The sequence below is a fragment of the Neurospora crassa genome, linkage group VI (genome assembly GCF_000182925.2).
Source record: "Neurospora crassa OR74A linkage group VI, whole genome shotgun sequence".
NCBI classification, from domain to species: Eukaryota; Fungi; Ascomycota; class Sordariomycetes; order Sordariales; family Sordariaceae; genus Neurospora; species Neurospora crassa.
In genome coordinates, this window is record NC_026506.1 from 2539688 (window position 1) to 2563212 (window position 23525).

The following is a 23525-nucleotide window of genomic DNA, read 5'->3' on the forward strand; positions in this document are numbered from 1 at the left end:
TACGAACTGAAGTGTACCTAGAACTAATCGCGCACCTCCAAAGGACGGGAATCTCCCGTGTCTCAGCGATTATCTCCCGTCGTCCACCTTTCCCTTCAACGTTCGACATGTGGCGCCTTTGATTCGCCCTGTACACTGGAACCACTCGCCCACCAGCAAACAAACAGTTCATTCCCCCTCTTTGTTTCTCACGATTCCTCATGTCATAGCCTTTTGCATAACCTGACAGTGACAACAATAATACTCTGATCGTAAGACTAGTGTCGTCATTCCGGACCCTTTTATCCGACGGTTTCCGAGATAAGCCAATCGCAGTTCGCTACCATTAATTTTGGTCCATTGTCGCCCAATATCGGCTCAACACGACAACATATACGGTGTTTTGCCAGCAACCCGCCTTCCGATCTATTTCAGGCCACTATTCACGGTGGAAGAAGCGCAACATACACCTACTTGGAGGCCTGGAACGACGGTCCCATTTTTCTTTCTCGAACCCAACTCAAACACAAACACTGCGCCCTTCAATATTTCGAACCACCGACCGACTGACCGACCGACCGACCGAACGAGCGAACGAGCGAATACAATACGCCTAATACCGCCAGTTCGGCGCTATGGCTGGCAACGGTTCTCTTTCTGGCCTTGCAAGCAGAGTCTCTGCTATCGAGCGAATCCCGTCTACGCCATCGCTAAGCGAAATCCAACGTCCCCGAAAACTTCGTCTCCTGATTGCCGCAAACGGCCCTCGAGATGTCGCCTTCGCGCAAGCCATCGCCGTCCGCCTGTCGAAAGAGCCTCAAATAACAACACGGGCGATAGTAGACGACATGACCCACCGGTTAGCGCAAGAGATCATGGTATACAAGAACAGGAACTTGAGAGCAAATGGGCCCGATGGCCTTACGGGCAAGGAGGTGGAAACATATCAGCAGCAAGCCGACGAACTGGTAGAATGGGCCGACCTTCTTGTCATTGCCCCCATCGATGCGGACCACCTGGCGAGGATGATGTGCGGCATGGCGGATACACTGTTGCTGGAGGTCTTGAGGGGCTGGGATGCCTCCAAGCGGATACTTCTTATACCTGGCATGACCACTCACATGTGGGAGAACCCAATGACTAAGAGGCAGATCAGCAAGCTTCATCGGAAATGGAGCTGGATCCGGGTTCTTCCCCCCATTCTGTGGCACTACGATGACGGCCCGAACCCGAAACGGATTGTGAAATGGGACGCATTCAACGAAGTGCTGGCCATCATCAAGAACCAGGCCGACCTGCTCAAGATCGGTCACACTGTCGAGGTATCCGTTCAGCAAGGAACATCCGCCGCAACAGGGAAGAAAGCCAGAAGCACACTACCACCAGAACTATGGAGCATGATCTTTGAATATACCAACGACTGGGAGCTAGCCACCTCCATGGGCGTCTTCACCACCATTCCCATGCCCGAGAGCGAAGGCTGGCGACTGCAACCCAAAGACCCCAACGACCCGCTCCAGGTGTTCATGCACGAGCTTGAATGGACGCTCCTGACAGCCAACACCAAAGCCATCTGCGAAAAACTCTCACAAGCGCCCGAATCCTTCCAAGACCTCTCGGCGTTAGCCGTCCACCTAATATTCAAGTTCGGCCTCACCGAAGTTCTCACCTACATCGAGTCCAACTTCCCGCACCTCTTCAAGTGTTTTGACGGCAAGACGATCCCTACCAAAGCCTCGGCCTACTACTATCGCACCGACATCCTCGAATGGTGGGCGCGCTCCCCTTCCTTCCTGGAAAAGCAGTACGACACGGAAGCACTCAACCTGGCCTCCATGCGCGGCTCCATTCCCGTGCTGGAGTGGTGGCGCCGCTCCGGCCTTCCCTTGAAATACACCGAATCCGCCTTTGAGCTAGCCACCTCTCGCGGCCATCTGGACGTGCTACAGTGGTGGCGGGACGCCTCCCAGCGCGAACACCCGTCCCGAAACATTTCCTTAAAACCGGGCCGCTCCCTGCTGATGGCGGCGCAGTACGGCCACGTGGAGATCATGCGTTGGTGGCTCGAGCAGTCCGGTGTGCCCTTGGAGCACCAGGAGCACGTGTGCAAGATAGCGAGTAGATGGGGCCAGGTCAAGATTCTGGACTTGTGGCGCGAGCTGAGGGGGGACGATAAGATGCAGTTTGATAATCAGATCCTTATAGAGCCGACTTTTCATGCGCATATACCCGTTCTGGAATGGTGGCGAAGGTATGCGCATGGGGAGCTACCCGGGATGAATGGGAGAAAGGGCAAGAGGGTGGAGTATAAAACGATGGATATCGAGGAGGCGCTGGAGGATTCATTGGGTGATCAGACGAGGGTGAGGCGGTGGTGGGCGGAGAATGGGTTAAATCTGGGGCTGGGGACGAGTGAGTGGATGAAGGTTAGGTATTTGTGATGGGAGTGATGGGATGGAATGGGATAGGTAATGCAAGTTGGAGATTGGGGGATAACATAACTCGGACGATCAAGGCGTCATGACACTAATGACTATTACGGCAAAACTGGGATTTCTATAGATGGCTTTTTTAAAAGGGAATATCACGTGGGTACAAGGGGGAGGAATAAACATATTCTGATATCTGGTAGCTTGGGTGGGAATGCAGTGAAGGAATACAAGCCGTGACAGAAAAGAGGAGGCATTGATTGTTTTGGTTGCATTGAACGTTGGGATTTTTAGTAAAATGAACGTTATAGGAGCTGGACCCAGGGTTCCTTCCATCAAGGAGTGATTGATAGTCGCTTGCCCGGCTAGCTCAATCGGTAGAGCGTGAGACTCTTAAGGAGTTCCTCCGTAATCTCAAGGTTGTGGGTTCGACCCCCACGTCGGGCTCAATTCCCGATCGTTCCTTCATTTTTTTGCATTTTCCGCAACATGGGACTCCGAGCTACCGTTTTCTCTTGGTGATGCATTTCCCCTTCGTCAATATCCATCTTTTTTCTCTTCTCCCATAGCCTTTTGTCACGACCCTCCAGCTATTTTCCCCACTTTCTTCCGCAGAGTCGAGCTGTTCCTCTCTTTTTGTTTAAATGCATTCATAGCCCTAGTATGGAAGGAATTGATAACCAAACCCCTTTTGACATGTCTCTTTCTGTATGCCACGCAATATCGGTGGATTCTGGGATGCCATCATCGTAAGATTTCTGTGATGATAAGTCTCTTTCACATGCAGCCAGAACAATAGAGCACCGCATGTGAACTCATTACCAGCACACCAGGGAGTAATCTGGGTATTATTGGAACTTTCCGGGGTTGCTGGGTATCATTCGTCTAAGAACATCGATTTGGCGCGCTTGTGCTTTGTTCTTCAATTCCGACACTCCTCTCCTGTCGATTCTCCGTAGGCCGTTCGAGTAAATCACCGTGTAGTCTGGAATAACCTCACCTGCTGCAACGGTGCTGTTGGCGGTCAGGGTGCAATGCTGTGGCAGTATCGATCCGTCAGTCCAGTCCATTCAAGTCTGATAAAGGCACGACGACACCATGAGCACTGGAGCGAGATCACCCCGTGTTGTTCAAGTTGAACTCACCTTCCCAACAACAGCCCCCGCCCCAACCCTCGTCCCAATGCCCACCGTCGTGCCCTCCCCAATTACCGTCCCGCCGCTCTCAACCTGCGCGCCCACCTCGACTGTCACGTAGTCCCCCAGTGTTACCGCGCCCATCGAGCGGCCCTCCTTATCCGGACTCCCTTTGTGGTACCTCCCCTGGAGGTCAGCCGCCCCCAAGCAAGCTCGCTCGTGCACGATGCAGCGCCGTCCAACCGTGACGCGACCGCCTAGCGACTCGAGCCGCGCGCGCGGGTGAATCACGCTTTCGGTGCTGACGATAATGGTGTGCGGGCCGGTGAGCAGGGCGCTGTCGGCGATGGTGCAGGACGAGGAGAATTGCACGGGGGGCTTTGGGCCGGATTGGGAGACGGCGGGCAGGATGGAGTGCCGTTTGTGGTGCCCGTGGGCGGAGCTGGGGACGGGGGAGGGGGTTGCGGATGACATTATTGCTGTGTTTCGTTTGTTTGTTTGTTTTGGTGACAAATCACCGTGGTGAGTGATGTGTTGTCACGATGGGTATTTGTGGTTGTCTTGCCAAAGAGATCTTGTCTCAAAATTTGGCGGTCGGTCCTTTGGTTGATATTGGTCGCTCGATCGGATGGAGATCTAGATAGCGGATGGCCGATGCCCGGGGTGGAAGCTTTGGAAGCTTGAAAGCTCGGACGCTATCGTCAAAGTTTATGGAGTTGATGGAGATGAAGATGGAGGTCGTAGGGTCCGGTGGGCGGGGATTTGCTAGTCATGCATGCTTGACGTTTGCAAAGGGCATCCCTGACTCGCGGATGATGGATCTGTTGGGTCTGAGGTCTTTAAATTCTCATAGACCTTTTGTAACCTTCAACTCTCCCCAACTTTTGGATCTGGACAACACGCGCCGCTGCATAGCGCACCTTGGGACGAAAGAGAAGGGCATCTCGACGCAGGAACAAAGCCCAAGATGTAACTTAAGGAGGTGAAGCGGGACGAGCTGGTCCAGCCAGGGCACTCGCAGTTAGGTGGTCACAGCTTCCGACTTGCACCCCTCCGTCTGGCGTCTGCAGTGCACACTCATCAGAGCACCACGCAAGAAGCTCCCGCCACAGGCCCCAGCGCCACACCTAAGCTTACCACCGTGAACGGCCAATCAGGATGAGGGGAGAACCGGTTACGTCCATGAACTTATAATGTAGTGAGGCAAACCAGCCCCATGGGGAACGGAACAGGTGGGAAAGTGGAATAACCTCACCCACCCACTCCTCTCGAGTCCCCATCCCCGACAACGACACCCCAGAGTCCGCCCCTCCCGCTCCCGGCCTCCATAGGCGTACTCCACACTGCTCTGAGTCTGGAGCAGATACGACTTTCATCATGCTTTCACGTACCGCGGCGCCCACCAAGGCGTCGGCCAGGACCCTCTCGCGCGCCGCCGCCGAGCAATGCCGCACCTTTGCGACCGTCCAAGATGGCTCTGCCAATCCCGTACGCCACTACGGCGGTCTCAAGGACCAGGATCGCATCTTCCAGAACCTCTACGGCCGTTACCCGCCCGACCTGAAGCATGCGAAAAAGATGGGCGACTGGCACAAGACCAAGGAGATTCTCCTCAAGGGTCACGACTGGATCATTGGCGAGGTCAAGGCCTCTGGTCTTAGAGGCCGTGGTGGAGCTGGTTTCCCCTCGGGACTCAAATGGGTGTGTTTGCAAAACGGGCTTCTAGAGAATAAAACTAATAGGCATGCTTACTGACTGTTATCTCTTGCATGTCAGTCGTTCATGAACTTCAAGGATTGGGACAAGGACGACAAGCCCCGTTATCTGGTCGTCAATGCCGATGAGGGTGAGCCGGGTACCTGCAAGGACCGCGAGATCATGCGCAAGGATCCCCACAAACTTGTCGAAGGCTGCTTGGTCGCCGGCCGTGCCATGAACGCCACCGCTGCCTACATCTACATCCGCGGCGAGTTCATCCAGGAGGCTGCCATCTTACAGAACGCCATCAACGAGGCTTATGCTGATGGGCTTATCGGAAAGAACGCCTGCGGCTCAGGCTACGATTTCGATGTCTACCTCCACCGCGGTGCCGGTGCCTATGTGTGCGGCGAGGAGACCAGCTTGATCGAGTCTCTTGAGGGCAAGCCCGGAAAACCCCGTCTGAAGCCTCCTTTCCCTGCCGCCGTCGGTCTGTTCGGTTGCCCTTCGACTGTTGCCAACGTCGAGACTGTCGCTGTCGCTCCCACCATCTGCCGCCGCGGTGGCAACTGGTTTGCCGGCTTCGGCCGTGAGCGCAACCAGGGTACCAAGCTTTTCTGCATCAGCGGCCACGTCAACAACCCCTGCACTGTCGAGGAGGAGATGAGCATCCCGATGCGTGAGCTTATTGATAAGCACTGCGGCGGTGTCCGCGGTGGCTGGGACAACCTTTTGGCCGTCATTCCCGGTGGATCCTCAACACCTATCCTGCCCAAGCACATCTGCGATACCCAGTTGATGGACTTCGATGCGCTCAAGGACAGCCAGTCCGGTCTGGGTACCGCCGCCCTTATCGTCATGGACAAGAGCACTGATGTCGTCCGCGCCATTTCCCGACTAAGCCACTTCTACCGCCATGAATCCTGCGGCCAGTGCACACCTTGCCGTGAAGGCAGCAAGTGGACTGAGCAGATTATGAAGCGTTTCGAGAAGGGTCAGGGCCGCGAGAGGGAGATTGATATGCTCCAGGAGTTGACTAAGCAGGTTGAAGGTCACACTATTTGCGGTAGGTCTATCTGCTTTGTTCCATGATCATGGTTATATTGATACTGACAATGGTTTGTTCAGCTCTCGGCGAAGCTTTTGCCTGGCCTATTCAAGGCCTCATCCGCCACTTCCGGCCCGAGCTGGAGGCCCGTATACGGAAGTTTGCCCAGGAGAACGGTGGTGAGGCTCTTGCCGGTGGCTGGCAACGCAATGCCAGACAACAGGGCAAGCTCGTCTCGCCTGGCATGTAAGCGGTCTAAAGACAACAGTGCTCGATGCATGGTTTTCAAGTGAATAATGAACAACAGGATGGAGGCCGAAGAAAGTGCGTTCCCAGTACGCATAGAGCCTTCTTTGTTATAAACCCAACATAGAGAAAACCGGCCGCTTTTAGAGCGTGTCTGTATCATACGTCTGTGCACAAAAGCCATGCCGTAGATGACTCACTCAGCTGGGCTTATGTTATTGTATTTATTTCGGCCTTTACGTCTCGCAAATATGGTGTGCTCTTGATCAGATGGGGCATGAAATTTGGATGAGACACAAAGTGGTGAGGCGAGACGTCAGATATTGTTGATGATCCCGTCAGATCACATGTGTTGTTGTTTTGGTGGTGATGATTACCTCTATCGTTCCGCTATGGAACCGTTGACAACCCAGGCCAGAACAGATCCAGCGAACATCCCAGCAACCTCCACTTTATGTCCGGGGAGCAGTTCAGGGTACTCCCGCGCGCGTGTTTCCACTCGTCCACAACCGAGAACGGCCTTTTTCTGGGGACCCTGATGACCTGTCAATCTTCCCAGGGCTCCATGCCTGCCCAATGAACACCTCTCAAGACGCCCAAAACACAGCTTCACAGCCTTCTTCTGCCCCTCGGTTTTTCCTAATTCAGGTTCGTAAGAGGTCGTAAACAGTCACGCCGGTGGGTTCTGTTTTGGCTGTGCAAATCGACTTTTGATTCACATTACAACAGGCTTTCTCCTGAAGATCATCTCATTCAAAAAGCTCAAATAATCTTTACCGCTTTGTGGGAAAAAATCATCTACTCTCAAACACTCACAACCTCACTACCTCCACCATCAGACTACAATATCTTACATTCAACAAACTTCAATACTTTGTTCGGCCCTCTCGCAAATAGCAAAACACACATACACACACACACCCTCACACCCTCACATCACCAAATGCCCCCAAGCGGCTTCTCTCACCAACGCTCCCAATCCACCTCCTCTCTCCCACCCTCATCCGCCTCCATCGTCGGCTCCTCCTTCGGCATCCACGCCCGCCACGCATCCACCTCGCTAGCCCGTGGGCCCGGCACGCACGTCATCCGTCCCACGAGCATCCCCAGTTTCCGGGGTTTTTATTACTATTACTCGCTGTCGCTGAGGACCGGGTCGACTCAGGACGTGGGAGGATTGTTGGCTGGTCCGTTGCTGGGTGGTCGGCAACAAGCCGATAAGGACGCAAAGGAGAAGGAGAAGAAGAAGAAGAGGGGTGCACAAGGGCAGGGCAAGGGAGGAGGAGGAGGAGGACAGGGAGGGGGAGGCGGACCAGGTGGTGGGAAGGGGACTGGGTCTTGAGAGATTGGTGTGTTGAATTTGTGTTTGTGAGTTTGAAGCACACATACATACACGCACGTCGAGTTTTGAGGTTTGTGAGGGGATGAGTCAAAACATGGACACAACGATGAACGAACGGGGGGCGGCTGCGGCTGCAGCTGGTGGCAAGAGGGTTGTGGTGATGGTTGAGCGGATAAAGGTGAAAAAGCGAAGCAACTTTGAGACTCTCATCAAATTTGGGACGGATGCCTGTGAGTTTGATGCACTCCCTTCTTGTTCTCCAGAACGGCGCTGAGGGCACTTAATACCTCTAATCTCTGCTGCACTTCTCCAACCCAACATCCACTGCATATCACAGTCCGTTCAGCCTGCCTAACGCCCTCTTCTTCTTTTAGCCGGTCTCGAACGTACTTTCCGCCTCTTCCAGGCCCTCGCCCAATGCATCGCCCACATCCCCTCCATCCGCTCCATCTTCATGCTCATCCTCTCCTCCCTCCGCCTCTTCATTGCCTCCTTCTTTTTGAGCAGCATATCCAACCTAGTTTCACCCTCCAAAGAACTATCTTCCCCGTCAGCCAAAGCAGAAGCCCAAATCATCACTACCGCTTTAGGCGTCCGCTCAAAATTAGCACAAGGCCGCCGCTTCTTCAGGCTCTTCCGCTTCTTGGACAGTTTTCATTCTGCTTCGACCCTCTACTACCAGTACCAGGCACAAACTGATATCGACAAGAGCGGCGAGGTGGGCATGTACTGCATGTGGTTGGATATCATGTCCAAGAGCTTTAATGGGATGTACCTCCTCTTCGAGACGCTGGGATTTTGCGCGGCGCTGGGCGTACCGGGGCTGGACCCATGGGGCCCAGAGGTCAATAGGTTTTTGCATGTGGAGGGTCAAAGATTCTGGTTGTTTGCGCTTGTTTGCGGGGTGATTGGGGGTGTGGTCCGGTTGGTGTATGAACGCGACCTGGCTGGTGGTGGTGGTAGTAGTAACGGTGGTGGCGGTGGTGGTGGTGCTGCCGCTGCTACTGCTACTACCAGTGATAGAACCTCTGAGACGGAAAAGGAGAACGAGATAGGATCCCGAGAGGATGATGAGCATGGTAATCAACTCAAGGAGGAGGAGCGCCAGCGTGCTGCGTTGGAAAAAAGGGCAGAAGAGGAGCAGAGGATGGTAATTTGGACGGATCGCCGTATGCGGATCAAACGTAGGATCACGGCTGATCTGCTTGATCTTGCTCAGCCGGGTGCTGTTGTGGGGTGGTTTCCTGACTGGCCGGGCATGATTGGGCTTATGATGGTTGGAAGTACGTGGCTTACTGGCGTAGAGGTGTGGGAGAAGTGTGCGCGGTGAGTAAGTGGTGGTGGAGTTGGCGGTGGTTCTTGTTCATCAACATCTATACCTTGGATATAGCGACGCTCGTATAAAGCTGTGCGAGAAGGAAAAAGGGTAATATATATATTGTTTATCCGCAAGCTAAGGGGTCATGCTTGTTTCTATCCATGTTTCCAATTTTCGGTTTCATTCATTGCATACTGTCGTCGACGTAGCCAGCAGACTACAACATGTAATAGCTTCTGTTCATCATCCGTAAAGCACCCAGCTCGCAACGTTGTACTCTCTTGCCACTGTTGCAACGTTTCAAGATCCAAGACGATTCAGTGGAAGAAGTCCCTGTTTACCGTATGTATAGAGGCGTATAATCAAGCGGCGATGGACATCGGAGGATTCACTACCTCGGCCTCGGTCTCAACGGGGAGTTGAATGTAATAATCCTTTTGCACAGGTCCGTCGCTGTGGTATGCGACTTCGATGGTAGTTCTCCGGCCAAGCGGCTTGATCTGGTCGAGGATGACGGCAAGAAGCTGGAAGCTTCTGTAGATATAGATAGAAGATATCAGTACTGTACACAAATCATGGGCTTCGCGTTCAGATAGTAGCATACCCGATAACATATCCAAGGATGAGAGGAGCTTGCCATCTGTTCAAGTAGTACCACCAAGCATCGTCGAAGGCGCACTCTAGTTGATTGCCAGTTTCGTGTTAGTGGTCTATTTCTGTTGAATGGCCTGTTCCTCGACTCGAAAGACCAATAACCCATGGGGGGACTTACTCGTAAAAACGATCAACGTTATCCCAAGATACAACTCGATAAACACCCCAAACAACCTCACAAGAAGGCTTCTCACTCTCCTCGTCTTCTTATCACTATCCATCCACTTCTGCCCCAAGAAGTCCTTACCGCCAAGGACACAAAACCAGTCTCCAACCGCGAGTGAGATTCTAGGAATCTTGAAGTTGAGACCATGGACATTGCTGCGCCGGTTCTCCCGCACCAGCTTCAAGACAAAGCACCCATTCGTGATCAACATGAAGATCAGCTCAACGAAGATGACCACCACAAAGCGGTTATTGCCAAGTCTTCCGGCGACGGCCCAGGTGATGATGCTGGCGAGGGTGAGAACGAAGAGGATGAGGCGGGTGATCATCACCAGGGAGGCACTGATTCCGAACCTTTTGGTGACCTTGTTGTTGTTGTCGTTGTCATCGTCGCTATTGAAATCATCGTCGGCGGCAAGGCAGTCCTCGATTTCGGAAGGGGCAGAGGCGGGAGAAGGTTCGAGGAAGAGGGAGGCGTTGAGACCAGGTCCTCCTTTGGGCGGGTTGGTGTCTGTTGAGGCGAGGAGGGGGGAGGAGGGAGATGTTGCGCTCATCTTGGTCAAATCAGGCGATGGATATCTGGGAAAGAGAAGTCAAAGGCGGCAACAAGTGATACTGAGATTGATATTCTCAGTAAAGATTCAGAAAAGTAGCCATCACCAAACGAAGTCGGAATCTCTCATTTATAGATCCCTAACTCTACTAGGTGCTGAGCCTCACATATCCCCTCTGAAATGGTTTCATACGGCAGTTTCTGCGGGGCCATCATCGCCGTGACGCGTCCGTTGCCAGCAGTACGAAGAAACTGCTTTGCCTTAGCGATGAATGGCCTCCACCCGTTAGCAGTTCCGTGATTAAAGGGCACTGGAGCTCCTTATGCTGTCCGAACATTGAAACGCTGCAAGCGAAAAGTCCGAATAGGAGAGCAAATAGGAGTCGAGCTTATTCGGCTGCCTGGTGGAATAACTGCCAACACCCTTCGTGGACCAGCGAAGAGTAAGCCGTCGAGGGGCTTCATGGCGATATGAGCCTGGAGTCGAATGACTTTTCGATTATTGTGGCATCCATCTTTCATTTCTCAATAGGACCATCAAATCCTGGGAAGGATCCAATATCGACAACTGGATCACGAGTGTTCAAGAAAGGATGGGTTGTGGGCAGATTCACCATCGGCGAACAATAACAGTTTATGCCAATAAGTGTGACTATGTATGTAAGAACATACACCGACAGTAAGCTTTGACCTTGTCCCGTCGACGAAACGACGCAGCAAGGATACCCCGCCCTGCCACTGTCCGACAGCTGCAGCAAGAAACATGAGACGAGGCACCCGAATACAAGATGCCAAGGACAGGCCAAAGGGCGGAGAAGTGAAGCAGAAACCCAAAATGGAAGGCGGTCTGACCCAATTCAGCCAAGGCCCCGTAAATTTTTGCCAGTCGTCCGTCGCGGGGCCCATTGAATTTCGAATTCCACAGTCGATCCTCGCCCAGCGCGCCCGCGTCCTTTGTCCAGAACCGATCTTTGTTCGAGTTTCAGAGGATCCTTCTGGTGTTTTTGCATTCAATTCTCATTTCCATGTCCGCCCTGCCTTCCTGGCTTTTTTCCAACAACACCACCTCCTCGTCGACCGCTCCTTCCTCAGAGCCTTCTACTGAACAAAAACCAAAAATGGCCGGCACCAAGAAGGTCGTTAAGAAGTCAGGCGACAAGAAGAAGGCTGTCGCCCAGCCTTCCGCCCAGCTCCTCGCCGCCGTTGAGAAATTCCTCACCGAGAACAACTTCGGCGACGCTGCCACTGAATTCACCAAGCAAATCACCAAGAACGGCTGGGAGAAGAAGTCCTCCGACGCTTCCCTTGTCTCCATTTTCCAGACCTGGGAGGCCAAGCCCAAGCAGGCTGGTAGCACCAGCGGCGATGATAGCGACAGCGACGACGAGAGCAGCAGCTCTAGCGAGTCCGAGTCTTCGGACAGCGATAGCGATAGCGACAGCGAAGATGAGAAGAAGAAAGAAGCCCCCGCCAAGAAGGCCGAGTCCTCAAGCTCTAGCAGCAGCAGCAGCGACTCTTCGAGCGACAGCTCTAGCGACTCCAGCTCCAGCGAGGATGAAGCTAAGAAGACCAAGGCCGCCGCCCCTGCCACCAACCCTCTGAAGCGCAAGGCCGAGTCCAGCTCTGAGAGCTCTTCCTCGTCGTCCGATTCTTCCTCCAGCGACTCTTCCAGCTCCGAGGACGAGGCCCCCAAGGCCAAGAAGCAGAAGGTTGCCGAGTCTTCATCCTCCTCTTCTGAGTCTTCATCTGACTCCTCCTCCGACTCGTCTTCTTCCTCTGAATCCGAAGACGACAAGAAGAAGCCCGCCGCTAAGGCCGCTTCCCCCAAGAAGGCTGCTGCCGCCAAGAAGGAGGAGTCTTCTGACTCGTCCTCTTCCGACTCTTCGTCTTCCGACTCTTCTTCCGAGTCTAGCTCGGACTCTTCTTCCTCCGACTCCTCTTCCGATTCGGATTCGAGCTCCAGCGATTCTGACTCCTCTTCGGACTCTTCGTCTGATTCCGATTCCAGCTCGGACTCCGACTCTGACTCTGACTCTTCTGAGTCCGAGGCTGAGAAGAAGGAGGTCAAGAAGGAAGCCAAGAAGGCTACCAAGTCTGATAGCTCCTCCAGCGACAGCTCTTCTAGCGACTCTTCTAGCGACTCTTCGTCCGACTCTGAGGACGAGAAGAAGACCGACAAGAAGAAGGCCGCCTCCACCAACGGCTCCGACTCCTCCGCCACGCTCAAGGCTTCCACCGAGTCCACTCCCGTCCCTACAACCGAGGAAAAGACCAACAACCGGGGCAAGGCCAACGGCCCCCCACCCAAGAAGGAGATCCAGCCCTTCTCTCGCGTGCGCAAGGACGTCGTTGTTGACCCGCGTCTCGCTTCCAACGCTTTCGCCGGTCACGAGTGGGGCCAGAAGGCGCACGAGGATTTGATCGTCACCAGAGGCAAGGGCTTCACCAAGGAGAAGAACAAGAAGAAGAGGGGCAGCTATCGGGGCGGCCGCATTGACACCTTCGCCGTCGGCGGCATCAAGTTCGATGACTAAACGGTCATTGATACACTGTTCTGTCCTGTCAGACTTGTCTCCTTTTCTTTCCTTGCTAAATACTCGGTTCTTCTCTGGTATAACAAAAGCTTTGCTTCCTCTTTCCGACCAGTCAAGGTTTTCTCTGTGTGCTTTCTGTTTGCATTTGCGATATACCATATTTTCTCTTTCCTATCTTGTTGCATTGTCCGGGGGTGGGCGCATGCATCTTTCTTCAACTTGGCTAGAGGACAGCATCATGTTCTTATTCTCATACTTGGCGATTTGTGAGACATAGATGGTGACGGACGGGTGACTGGCCATAATCGTTGCCGCCCTTACCATCTCCTATGTGTATAGACTAGAATCAGGATAGCTTCTGGTATGGACTTGCGCGGAGCTTAATTTCGATGCGTGGGTACCAAGTTATCGAAACCATCTATCATGAGCTTACATCAAGTTTACTTACGGGAGATGTATTGTGAATAAGAATCCGGCCTTCTGTTGCCCAGGATAGCATGCCATGTCAAGTAAAACCGTTTACGCGGGTCCGGCGACTCTGTGGTTGGTGATTTATGCCTCCTCCCGGGCATTCGGCCTTGCGATAAACGTAGTGCCCATGCCTGTCTCCTGTTATCTAGACGTCAGATAAATTGCAAACTGGATAGAATTCCATTGTACTAGTTGTCGGTTGTTGTTGCCTACTATGACCCCGAATCGAAAATCAAACCAGAGGTTGTTTTGATGTTTCCCCGCCGGTCGTGAGAGAGCCTTGTGAGGTTGAATTACTTCACGGTGCGATGGTGATGTCCATATCATGTCATGTCATACCCATTGATCAACACTCCCTGTGACCTTGCCAGTCTTTTTTTGTTCCATCGCTCTCAGTATCACCAACGGCCAACTGTCAAACCAAGCCCGCTTGCGTTCGGTATACTGTACACGGTGTGACGGTCCGGGATCGTTGTCTCCTTCTCTGACCGTTCATCTGCCGGATGTGGCTTACAAAATCACTCTTCTTCGCGAAATACGATGGTAGGCAGTGAGATGTTCCACTTTGTTCGGCAGTGATCAAGGCGGAAGGCTCGTTGGGCTCTGTTGGTGGATTGGTGGATAGTCTATGTAGTTTGTCAGAATAGGCAGATCCGAGCAACCGTTGGTGTCCCAAGGGACCGGAAACAGTTTAAAAACCTCAAATTGACAAGCGGGTCGTTTAGGGCTGAGACGAACCGGCACAGCCTCGCTCGGATGGATAATTATTGGTTGGTTGGTTGGTTGCGCAACGCATTTTCGTCGTCTTGTGAATGGAGGGGAAAAAAATGATGGGGTTTATTAGGCCTGAGGCATTCAGAAAGGCTTCTTCCTGATCTGTTGGCACACATCTATTGCCGAGCCGTTTGTGCTGGCACATGTTGGAGAGGGTTTATCTTTCACATGTTGGACCGAACGATGGCATGGGATACCGGTAGTCAAACACCCCAGTCCATCCGGAAGTGGACAAGGTGTGTGATCAATCTAAACTAGAGTTTTCAGTTCGCAAATTTTCAACCTGTTCCAACAGATAGAGTAGATCGTGTATTTCACCGCATTCAGTATCAAGTTGCTGCTTCCTTAACTTCGCTCATCGATTCAATGTTTGGACCAGCTAGGTAGTAAGATGCACAAACTAGGTTGCCCCTAGTCCGCTTACTGGAAGTTCGCTGTCTGAGTCAATACACTTTGGCTTTCTGTCATCTTGATGGCTTGGTATTCCGCTCTTAGGTCCGGCTATCGGTGCATGGTGGATGATCTCAAATGTTCGGCGGCCGGCCCCGGTCGGTGAGCTCGATATGTTTCCCGGTGATTCTCTCATTGCATATAACACTTCTCTGAAGCTCGTGAGGCTGGATTTTCCTAACTTTAGCTGATGGTGTGCTACCTGGAGGGCAACCACGGCGCTGAATGATGCTTCGAGTAAGTGGGCAATTATTGAAGTGGTAAACGGTCACGGGCTGTTGGTCTTGCTTGCGACGGCATCAAGGCGGCGTCGCATGTTGACCAACAGAGTAAAGGATGTTGTCGGTTGATTGAACCGTGGGATACCAAGGGATGAAATACATCGTCAAAGAAGGGATGGCGGATGGTGTAAGTTATTGTCAGCTGGAATGGAGGTACAGTCGAGACCCCTGAAACTGCATGTAATTCAGACCGATAGAACCATGCACAGAGTAGGATATATTCAGTTTTGGGAAGCGGGGCTAGGGCCAAGATAGCTAGTACAGACCTCGAAGCTCTATGCACCAACTGGTATATATGCAGCATCTGGAGTATGCAGCTTCAGGGGTCTCAACTGTAAATGATTATGCCTGTGTGCCAAGATCTTTCACACAGCCCACTGGCTACTACGATAGGTCCCTTCGATTGGACATCCTCCACACCCGCCCAAGGAGTTCAGAGGCGCAGCCATTTGCAACATGACCACTTTTTTCTTCCAGGTGAAAAGGGACGGGAGATGGCCGGGGGCCTGACTGTGAGCTAGGTCGGTATGTATGGGTGTACCGTGACAGCTGTTTACCTTACCGGAGGCACACAGGCTCCCGCGTGGCATCCTAAATAGGGCATTCCTACCAAACAGAAGGCGCGAAGCGAGGGAAGCGCCTTGAGGTTTGTGAGGGGCTGCTGCCCTTCCTTGGCTGCCGCTGCCTCGTCGTCTGCTGTGCCTGACAGCCCTGCCGAGACTTGTGACGCTCAGATTTCAGTTCATCTGAACACATACTGCTCACCTCATTTTGGCCTCAGAAACCAACACGAGGAACTCCTCAAATCACTCCACGCGGCTCCACGCTTTTAATCCCTTTGTTTTGAAAGGAGCTGCCCCCTGTTTGGCGCGACCGAGTTCGTCCAACGATGCCAACTTGTCCAAGGTCGTCATAGGCTAAGAGCGTTAGTATCGACGCCCGTTATTTTCTTTTTACCCAGCTGGACCGCCCTTTCATTGTTATCATCGACAATCACTTTTCATACTTGAAAGGAAGATTGCCAACAACGGGCTCTTTATCATCTCAACTAAGCCGCTTGCCGGATGCGTAAAGGGAGGACGAGAGGGAGCCGTTGCGTTGAACTCAAACCCGCATGTAAAAGGTTATAAAAGTCGTGTCGGTGCTCCCACGAGATGTGTGGCATGGCTCAAAAAAAGGACCCGAGTTCTCCTCACCCATTAAGCAAGCTACGAAGGATCTTTTCATCTGTTCACTCAAGCAAATCACCATCCCCACCTACCTCAGACCAGATGGCTTCAGGCGACGAAAAGCCCCGGGCGCCTGTCCCCAGGCCGTATGATTTGGTTGAATCATTCGACAGAGTGATTGCAGCGAGGGACAAGCACAAGTCCGCACCCATCAAGCTGCTCCAACAAGACAACGACACGCCCACGCCCCCGAACGCGAAGGAATATTTCCAGCAGCGTGATGAGGTCATAAGGCGCGAAAAGGCACTTGGGTTCGACCACCATTGCACAAGCGAGGCAGATAGCACGGAGATGAAGGCAAATGCGGTGATCCAAAGACTGAAGGATCTAGATGTCGCCGAGGTCTACGAAAAGGAGGCCAGGATCGAGGGTTATGCTGGTCAGAAACACAAGCGCGTCCCCGGGGATCGTTTTCTAGTCAATGCCCCAGTCATTGAGAAAACGAGACTCTACCGGGCCATTCAGAACATGCCCAAAGGCGCCCACCTTCACATACACTTTAACGCCAACTTGCTCCCCGAAGTTTTACTCAACATTGCGAAAAAGCAAGATTACATGTACATCATGAGCGACATACCCCTGCTTGACAAGAAGGCCTTTGAGCGATGCCATCTAAAGTTCAGCATTCTCAGCGATAGTGCCTTCAAGACAACTTGGTTGGGGCAACCAGATCTCTTCACGCGAGATAAGTCGGATGTCAATGGAGCTAAGGAGGAGGATGAGTCTGGCCAACCGAAACACATCATGCTTTTCAAGGAATTCTGCAACGGGTTTGCCAAGAAGTACGAGGAGGCCTATGCAAGCGATGAGAAATCTCGACTGAAGATTGCGCTTGGGAAAGATCTTGTCGACGAATACCTGACACGCAAAATCGTGTTTCAGCCGGATGAGGCTTACAATCCACATCAAACGGCCAAGGGGTAGGTCCTACGTGAATTCTTGATGCGTGCCAATCACACAGCTAATATCGTCTACAGTGCCTGGCAGAGGTTTAATGCTCATACACAGATGATGAAAGGACTTTTCAATTACGAGGCAGCTTACAGGGAGTACACGCAAAAGTGCTTGGAGGAGTTTGTGAACGACAACATCCAATACGCCGAGATTCGCCCCAACTTCATGGAAACCAACCAGGTTTGGCATGACAATGGCGAAGGCAGAATTGACAACGAAGGAATCATGGACCTCATTATCGGTGTGTATGAGAAGTTCCAGGAGACTCACAAGCACAGAATCTTCAAGGGACTCAAGATCATCTACTGCACACCACGGTCTTTCAACCCCAGCCAGGTCAAGTTTGCCCTGGACCAGTGCTTAACGATGAAGCAGAATGACAAGTATGCGAAATATATCGCCGGTATGTCGTATTCTGCAGCCGCCGACACGGGGAAGCGAAGGCTAACAGATGCTCTATAGGATTTGATCTTGTTGGCGAGGAAGGAGCAGGCCATCCACTCAGTCACTTTATTGAAGAGTTTCTCGTGTTCAAGGACAAGTGTAGGGACGCAAAGGTCGACATTCCGTTTTTGTTCCATTGCGGCGAGACCCTGGATGTCGGCACGGAGACCGACGGCAACTTGGTGGACGCTCTTCTTTTAGGTTCAAAGCGTATCGGCCATGGCTTCGCGTTGGCTTGGCATCCATACATCACGCAGCGAATGAAGAAGCAAAACGTCTGTATTGAGGTGTGTCCTATCTCAAACGAGATCTTGGGCCTTACCCCTAGAATTAGTGGGCATACGGTTTACAGCTTGTTGGCGAACGATGTGCACTGCACTATCAGCACCGACAACGGGACTCTTTTCAGGTTCGTTTCTCTGGAATCCTGCTCGGTGTTTAGCCTGCTAACAAGCATTCATACAGGTCTCGCTTATCTCATGACTTCTACCAGATTATGGTAGGAAAGGCAGATATGTCACTTTATGGGCTACGCCAACTGATTGAGTGGAGCATTGACCACTCCTGTATGGACGACGAGGAGAGGGACCAAACCAGAAGAACATGGGAGAAGCTGTGGAAGCAATTCTGTGACCAGCTGGTGCGGGAATATCCGGACTTGGTGCCGAAAAGCTTGCACCAGAAGCTCTAGATTCCATGCCTTTGGATTCTTGGCGGCGAGTCATGACCGATGTTACGAAGAGATGGCCTACGATACATCCATGATTGGGATTTTAGCGCTTTGTGGCGTTTACTTTTTTTTTTCCTTCATTATTTTCTCTCGAGGGATCCTCAAGGACGATGGGATGGACGCTGAGGGGTGGCAGATTTAGAAGGAAGGGAACTTGAAGGTTTGTGGGCGCAATGATTTTACAAGTCAATCCAGAAGCGGTGATTTTTTTTTTTCTTATTTTGATTCAAGCGAGATCTTTGTGGTCGTTTGTACACGCTAGAGAGGCGTCTTTGATATCCTTTCTTCTTGACCCGTGATCAAGTTCTTCTACTCCTGGTTAAGAAGCACACTGGACCTTGATTAGCTTTCAATTCATTTCCCTATAGCTCATGCTTTGTACCCTACCGCCATTGCACCCTTCACTTTCTGTTCGCTGCGTATGTAAAAACTTCCCCATCTACAACCTCTTCGACTCGGGGTCATTATCCGCCTTTCGAAGCTCGATAAGCGGAACGGCTACCGACAGCATATGCTCACAGCCTCAGCACCCAGTTAGGGGCTGAGAGAGACACGACATGAAACGGACCATGGTCTGTCACACGCCACTGCACATCTCATCTCCTCGGGCGTCCAAAGATCAACCACCATTATGAACAGCCACGGAGAGCCCCGCGTGGCTCAACTAAATCACCATCTTTGCCCGTCTGGTGTCTGATGTCGGCCGCCACAACACAACCCTCAACCTTTTCCCCGTGTCGCATCTTGACCGGACACAGGCTCACAAGCCAAAGTGCGAGTTTACACTAACTGCAAGGTTGTCATTCAGTTAATCTTGAGGGTAGGAGGGAAGAGGGGGAAGGGGTCTCATGCAGCCTGGCGCGTTGGATCTATACCCAGAATGACATACAGCCCATTAGGCGGTCCTGGTGGCACAACCACCCAACCAGGTTGGTCGGGAATAACGCTGCCTACGGACCAAATGCAATAAGGCTTCAGGCGGGGCGCCCACCCACCACCCCATTTGTGGTTCAGCCATTGCGTGCTGCATCTTAGTCCACTTTGTGCTTGGTGGTTCGCAATCCACAACAAAATCTCAAGGCCAAACATTTCATTCAGTCACTTCCTCCATTTCGCCTCCATTTGTGGTTTGGCTGCCCTGAATGGGGAGCCATTTAGGCGCTGGGAGTCTCTGTCTGGGGTTCTGAGAGGCTGTGATGGTTAAGTTGTTACCGCGAGGGTTGCATTGCAGCATTCAGCTCAGGCGCGGTTTTGGTTCGGGTAACACTTCAAGGGGGCTCATATCGCCGATCGAGAACAGGATATTAGGACGGCTTCGAAGCATCATATTCTCCTTCATGCGATGAATATACATACCCTCGAGCTGTTATACCCTCCTCCATACACCGCTGTGGAGTGTAGGTGTCGCGTTTGTCTAGGTAGGTAGTTCATTTTCATGTTTACATTGTTTTAATGATTACTCCAAAAAGACCCGTCCATTTATCACTTTTTCATCAAGCCTCCTGTCAAGTCACCCTTGTCATTAGAACCGACCGTTGAAAGGTGAGAGGCTGGTTTGCCTATCGCCTAGCTGGGCGCGTTGCAGCACTCTGATCCTTCACAGGTGGAGACTCCGCTTTGTTGGCGCTTTTCCAAAGATCCTCACTTTGAGAGGCCGTTGGAAAGTAGCGCTGACGCCCCGTGATTCGAGACATAGCCTGATTCATTAAAGGGAAAGCTGACTTGTGTCTGAAGATTCAAAAAGGAGGCTTGGAGACTCGAGAACTTTTGCGACCTCGTACCTACTTTGCGGTTGGAGCTTGGTTTTTCGTTTTCTTTAGTGTACTATCTCGGTATGTCTGTACTTCTATAGTTTCAAGGAGCTCCAGAACACTCTCTCATGTATATACAGCTAACAAGGCGTCAACAGACTTCTATAAACTCATTATCAGCCTTCATACTTATCCTCGGTCGGACTAGCAGACTAAAGGACTGTCTGAGTAGACGTTCGCATCTCAATCGCATTTGAGCCCTGCCAACGGCATAGCACTCCTCTACTAACCGAGGACGTCAAGCCATTGGCGACCGTCGGTCTGATATACTCGAACGATTCAAGATAGTCATAAAACCAAAACCTCTGGTTTACTGGACCAGTTACTTGGAACATCATGCCCGAAGTCGACGATGATGGTTTTTACCACTGGTTCCCCTGGGGCAAGAACATCAATCCGGGATGGAGCTTCGATGTCATCACGCTGCTGGCCATCATTGGCGAAGGCAGCGTTGCTGAATTTGCTCAAACCATCACCGCCAGTTCTCTCTGCATGCTTCCGCGCCTAATTCCCGCGCCCCAGGCCCTGCTCCGTCCGCAGCGGCCCCAACGACTGCCCGAAGTCCACGCCAAACTGGCAGCCGTCTACGGCGGTACTCTCCTCGACTCGGTTGGCTTCTTTGCCAACATTCTGCACCCACTCGACGAGTACAAGGCGTTCGACTTTAGGGTGTTCGAGATCAAGCATACACATCTTCTCCAGCCCGACGTCAGCAGACGGCTGGAGAAGGAAGGCTTTCTGGGAACCGTTTTTGGTCTCCGATGGCTTAAGAGGAAGAAGGAGAAGAAGGCGGAAGATAGAAATAGCGAGATCACATTCAACAACACAAGAGAAAACGGCATAAACGGAGGAAACCACGAAACCAACACACCCGCGAGCGCGAAAACAGACGCAGACGCAGACGCGGCCAGGAGTCAACACGGGACCAACAAGCACGTCACCATCGACGTCGACCCCGAGCAAGGCGACCATGTCCCCACGGTCGGCATCAACCGCCGGCCAACCATGTCCGAGCGCATCACCGACATAGTCACTGCGCCCAAGATGATGACGCCCCAACGCGTCGCCAGCAGCCCCAACGCGCGCTACACCGTCCCGCCCGCCCTGGACTCGCCCATGCACGTCATCAACGTCTTCTCCTTCCTCCTCACCGTCACGATCCTCATCATCACAGCCTATTGGAACGACGGCGCGGCCGTGACCGCCATCGTGACCATCTCCCTCGCCGCCACCGTCATGGGCTACGCCTCGTGGTGGTACCCGCTTCTCATGGCGCGACAAGCCAATGCCAAGGTGCCACCGGGCGACGTGGTCATCCGCACGCGCGAGGGCGCCTTCCTCGTGGTCAAATGCACCGAGGAAGTTGCGCGCGAGCTGTACCAGGGCACCGAAGAGTGCCGCTACGTGTCGACAAAGTTCCACCGGCTGTTCATGGGCATCGCCATGGTCTTGCTCATGGTGGCCGTGGTGCTGTTGGGTAACTGCCGGTGGTCGTCCCAGGCCTTGATCGGCGGCGCCTATGTCCTGCTCAACAGCATCTACTGGGTCTGCGGCCTGCTGCCGCAGCGCTTCTTTTGGGACCTTTCCCGATATACCTTTACGGACATCACGCCCGCAGACGTCATGAGCCACGATCCGAACGACGAGCCGCCCAATTTCACAAGGACGCTCTGGTATGCGATTCGCGAGACCAAGAAGGATGCGTGGGTGGATAGGTCTGGTGCCCTGCCTGGCACGCTCCAGTGGAAGAAGTGGCTCGAGGAGGCCCTCAAGGCGGCCAAGGAGGGGAACTATAGTTGGGATGCGGTGGGCAGGAAGGATGAGATCATGAGAGAGAATCCGGATGCGTACGTTTCTAGGGAACAGTCGTACCCCGTGAGGCAGCATCAGAGTGGACACTGGCCGAATGATCCAGCGGCGCAGAAGGCACCGTTGGATCAAGTGCAGCCGTCGCCTTATCAGCATCCCGGAGGGACTCTGTGATGTGGTTCATGGTTTGGGTTGACTCCGCTTGAGGTTTTTGGATGATGTTTTTTTGTGTTTTTTTTGTTTTTTTTCTTATGCTTGATTTGGATATGATATACCTGGTCATGACCAACTGGCCGCTTTGAAAAGCAAAGTGTTTGGTTCTACATGACTGACTAGACGGTGACGAAAAACCGACACCTAAAGAAAAGGTGTTGGGAAAAGAACAAGGTGTAAATGCATGGACGAGTATGGATGAGAGGATTGGTTGACATGTGCCAACATAAATATGAAACATCAAAGTACACTCGAACAAAGAAGGTTGCCGTGTTGAACTGGTGCGGCCTGTACTTGCTTGAGCAAAGCCACCCAACCACTTTTCAAGCGAAAGGCCAACACGCTCTTTGTCAACGTGTGATAATACCGGATAGTAACGAACCTTTACTATGTACGCAGTAGCTCTGCTCCAGACTCGTGTCGTATCTGTCCCATATAGAGGTCGGTATCTGTGTTCGATCGTGTAGGTGTCCTCTTGAACTTTCGATCACCGCTCTTTGCTTGCGATGATATTAGCTTGCCATCGACTCGAGCTAATTTGACTGCTTGAGAAGGTTTGATACTCCACGATTTCCACGACGATCAACGGCATGGCGTCTACTGCGTACACGGTCTCTGGGAGTCTCGCCCCCCCCCCCCCCCACTTCAACCAGGTCCGCACGGTCCGCAGTCCGGTGGCCGTAAAACTTTTTCAATACTCGGCGCTTGGTACGGTGGGCTGGCGAGACTGGCAAGCGATGGCGACATTTCTGTGGAGTCTCCGGAGAGTAGTCCGGATAGGCATCGGTGAACCAGCAGGCCGGCCGTGGAAGTAGTGTTCACGATTCCGGGCTCTCGACAATATCCATAGTTGCCCCGTGGTAGACCCGTAGTTGATCCGCGAAACGTGGTCAGGGCTCCAGGAGGCCCGAGTCGTTATCACCCAAGTGTGCGGCATGCGGTTCCACCGGGGACACATATCGAGATGTCAGGGCAATGCATCGATGCATGAGAGCAGGCGGCATTTTGACATCGTGATGGTTGCAGCTTCGGGTGTTCATGTTTTATAAAAAGGAAAAAAAAAAGCTCTTCAAAACTTTCTGCCCTCACCACTGTATCTGCCCTGACGGGTTGGAATTTTGTGTTGTTTTCTTTGGATCGTGGACACATAACGGCAATACATGCCTGGTCCAGATGGAAGCGTCCATCCTCTTTGCTAAAGAACCCTCATGCCTCAAGAACTGCCAAATGGTGTCGTCAGCTGTGGCCACTCCTCGA

The 23525-nt window shown here is 52.5% G+C and overlaps 8 protein-coding genes and 1 non-coding gene across 9 annotated transcripts; 7 read left to right on the top strand and 2 right to left on the bottom strand.

Moving 5' to 3' along the window:
* Positions 1 to 77: 77 nt before the first annotated feature.
* NCU04042 (hypothetical protein) lies at positions 78 to 2745 on the top strand. Its single transcript, XM_952564.3, has one exon. The coding sequence runs from the start codon at positions 615 to 617 to the stop codon at positions 2418 to 2420; it is 1806 nt and encodes a 601-aa protein (XP_957657.3). The 5' UTR covers positions 78 to 614; the 3' UTR covers positions 2421 to 2745.
* NCU04043 (hypothetical protein) lies at positions 2671 to 4580 on the bottom strand. The gene is made up of 2 exons (XM_952565.2): positions 3554 to 4580; positions 2671 to 3445 (listed from the first exon to the last, which is right to left on the bottom strand). The coding sequence occupies exons 1-2, from the start codon at positions 4016 to 4018 to the stop codon at positions 3257 to 3259; spliced, it is 654 nt and encodes a 217-aa protein (XP_957658.1). The 5' UTR covers positions 4019 to 4580; the 3' UTR covers positions 2671 to 3256.
* On the top strand, positions 2768 to 2855 carry NCU15392. The gene has a single exon. It is a non-coding gene; the product is annotated as a tRNA-Lys (tRNA).
* Positions 4454 to 6939, top strand: nuo51 (NADH:ubiquinone oxidoreductase 51kD subunit). The gene is made up of 3 exons (XM_952566.2): positions 4454 to 5245; positions 5321 to 6308; positions 6371 to 6939. The coding sequence occupies exons 1-3, from the start codon at positions 4922 to 4924 to the stop codon at positions 6538 to 6540; spliced, it is 1482 nt and encodes a 493-aa protein (XP_957659.1). The 5' UTR covers positions 4454 to 4921; the 3' UTR covers positions 6541 to 6939.
* A 164-nt stretch (positions 6940 to 7103) lies between these two features.
* NCU04045 (hypothetical protein) lies at positions 7104 to 9328 on the top strand. Its single transcript, XM_952567.3, has 2 exons — positions 7104 to 8108; positions 8253 to 9328. The coding sequence occupies exons 1-2, from the start codon at positions 7961 to 7963 to the stop codon at positions 9206 to 9208; spliced, it is 1104 nt and encodes a 367-aa protein (XP_957660.2). The 5' UTR covers positions 7104 to 7960; the 3' UTR covers positions 9209 to 9328.
* NCU04046 (hypothetical protein) lies at positions 9297 to 11183 on the bottom strand. Its single transcript, XM_952568.2, has 3 exons — positions 9969 to 11183; positions 9801 to 9876; positions 9297 to 9730 (listed from the first exon to the last, which is right to left on the bottom strand). The coding sequence occupies exons 1-3, from the start codon at positions 10567 to 10569 to the stop codon at positions 9559 to 9561; spliced, it is 849 nt and encodes a 282-aa protein (XP_957661.1). The 5' UTR covers positions 10570 to 11183; the 3' UTR covers positions 9297 to 9558.
* Positions 11184 to 11492: 309 nt separating this feature from the next.
* On the top strand, positions 11493 to 13620 carry NCU04047 (hypothetical protein). Its single transcript, XM_952569.3, has one exon. It carries the CDS (start codon positions 11594 to 11596, stop codon positions 13100 to 13102), a length of 1509 nt encoding a protein of 502 aa, XP_957662.2. The 5' UTR covers positions 11493 to 11593; the 3' UTR covers positions 13103 to 13620.
* Positions 13621 to 15542: 1922 nt separating this feature from the next.
* On the top strand, positions 15543 to 18873 carry NCU04048 (hypothetical protein). Its single transcript, XM_952570.3, has 4 exons — positions 15543 to 17227; positions 17285 to 17664; positions 17724 to 18114; positions 18171 to 18873. Exons 1-4 carry the CDS (start codon positions 16233 to 16235, stop codon positions 18394 to 18396), a joined length of 1992 nt encoding a protein of 663 aa, XP_957663.2. The 5' UTR covers positions 15543 to 16232; the 3' UTR covers positions 18397 to 18873.
* Positions 18874 to 19902: 1029 nt separating this feature from the next.
* On the top strand, positions 19903 to 22532 carry NCU04049 (hypothetical protein). Its single transcript, XM_952571.2, has 2 exons — positions 19903 to 20267; positions 20345 to 22532. The coding sequence occupies exon 2, from the start codon at positions 20583 to 20585 to the stop codon at positions 22227 to 22229; it is 1647 nt and encodes a 548-aa protein (XP_957664.1). The 5' UTR covers positions 19903 to 20267; positions 20345 to 20582; the 3' UTR covers positions 22230 to 22532.
* The last annotated feature ends 993 nt before the right edge of the window (positions 22533 to 23525 follow it).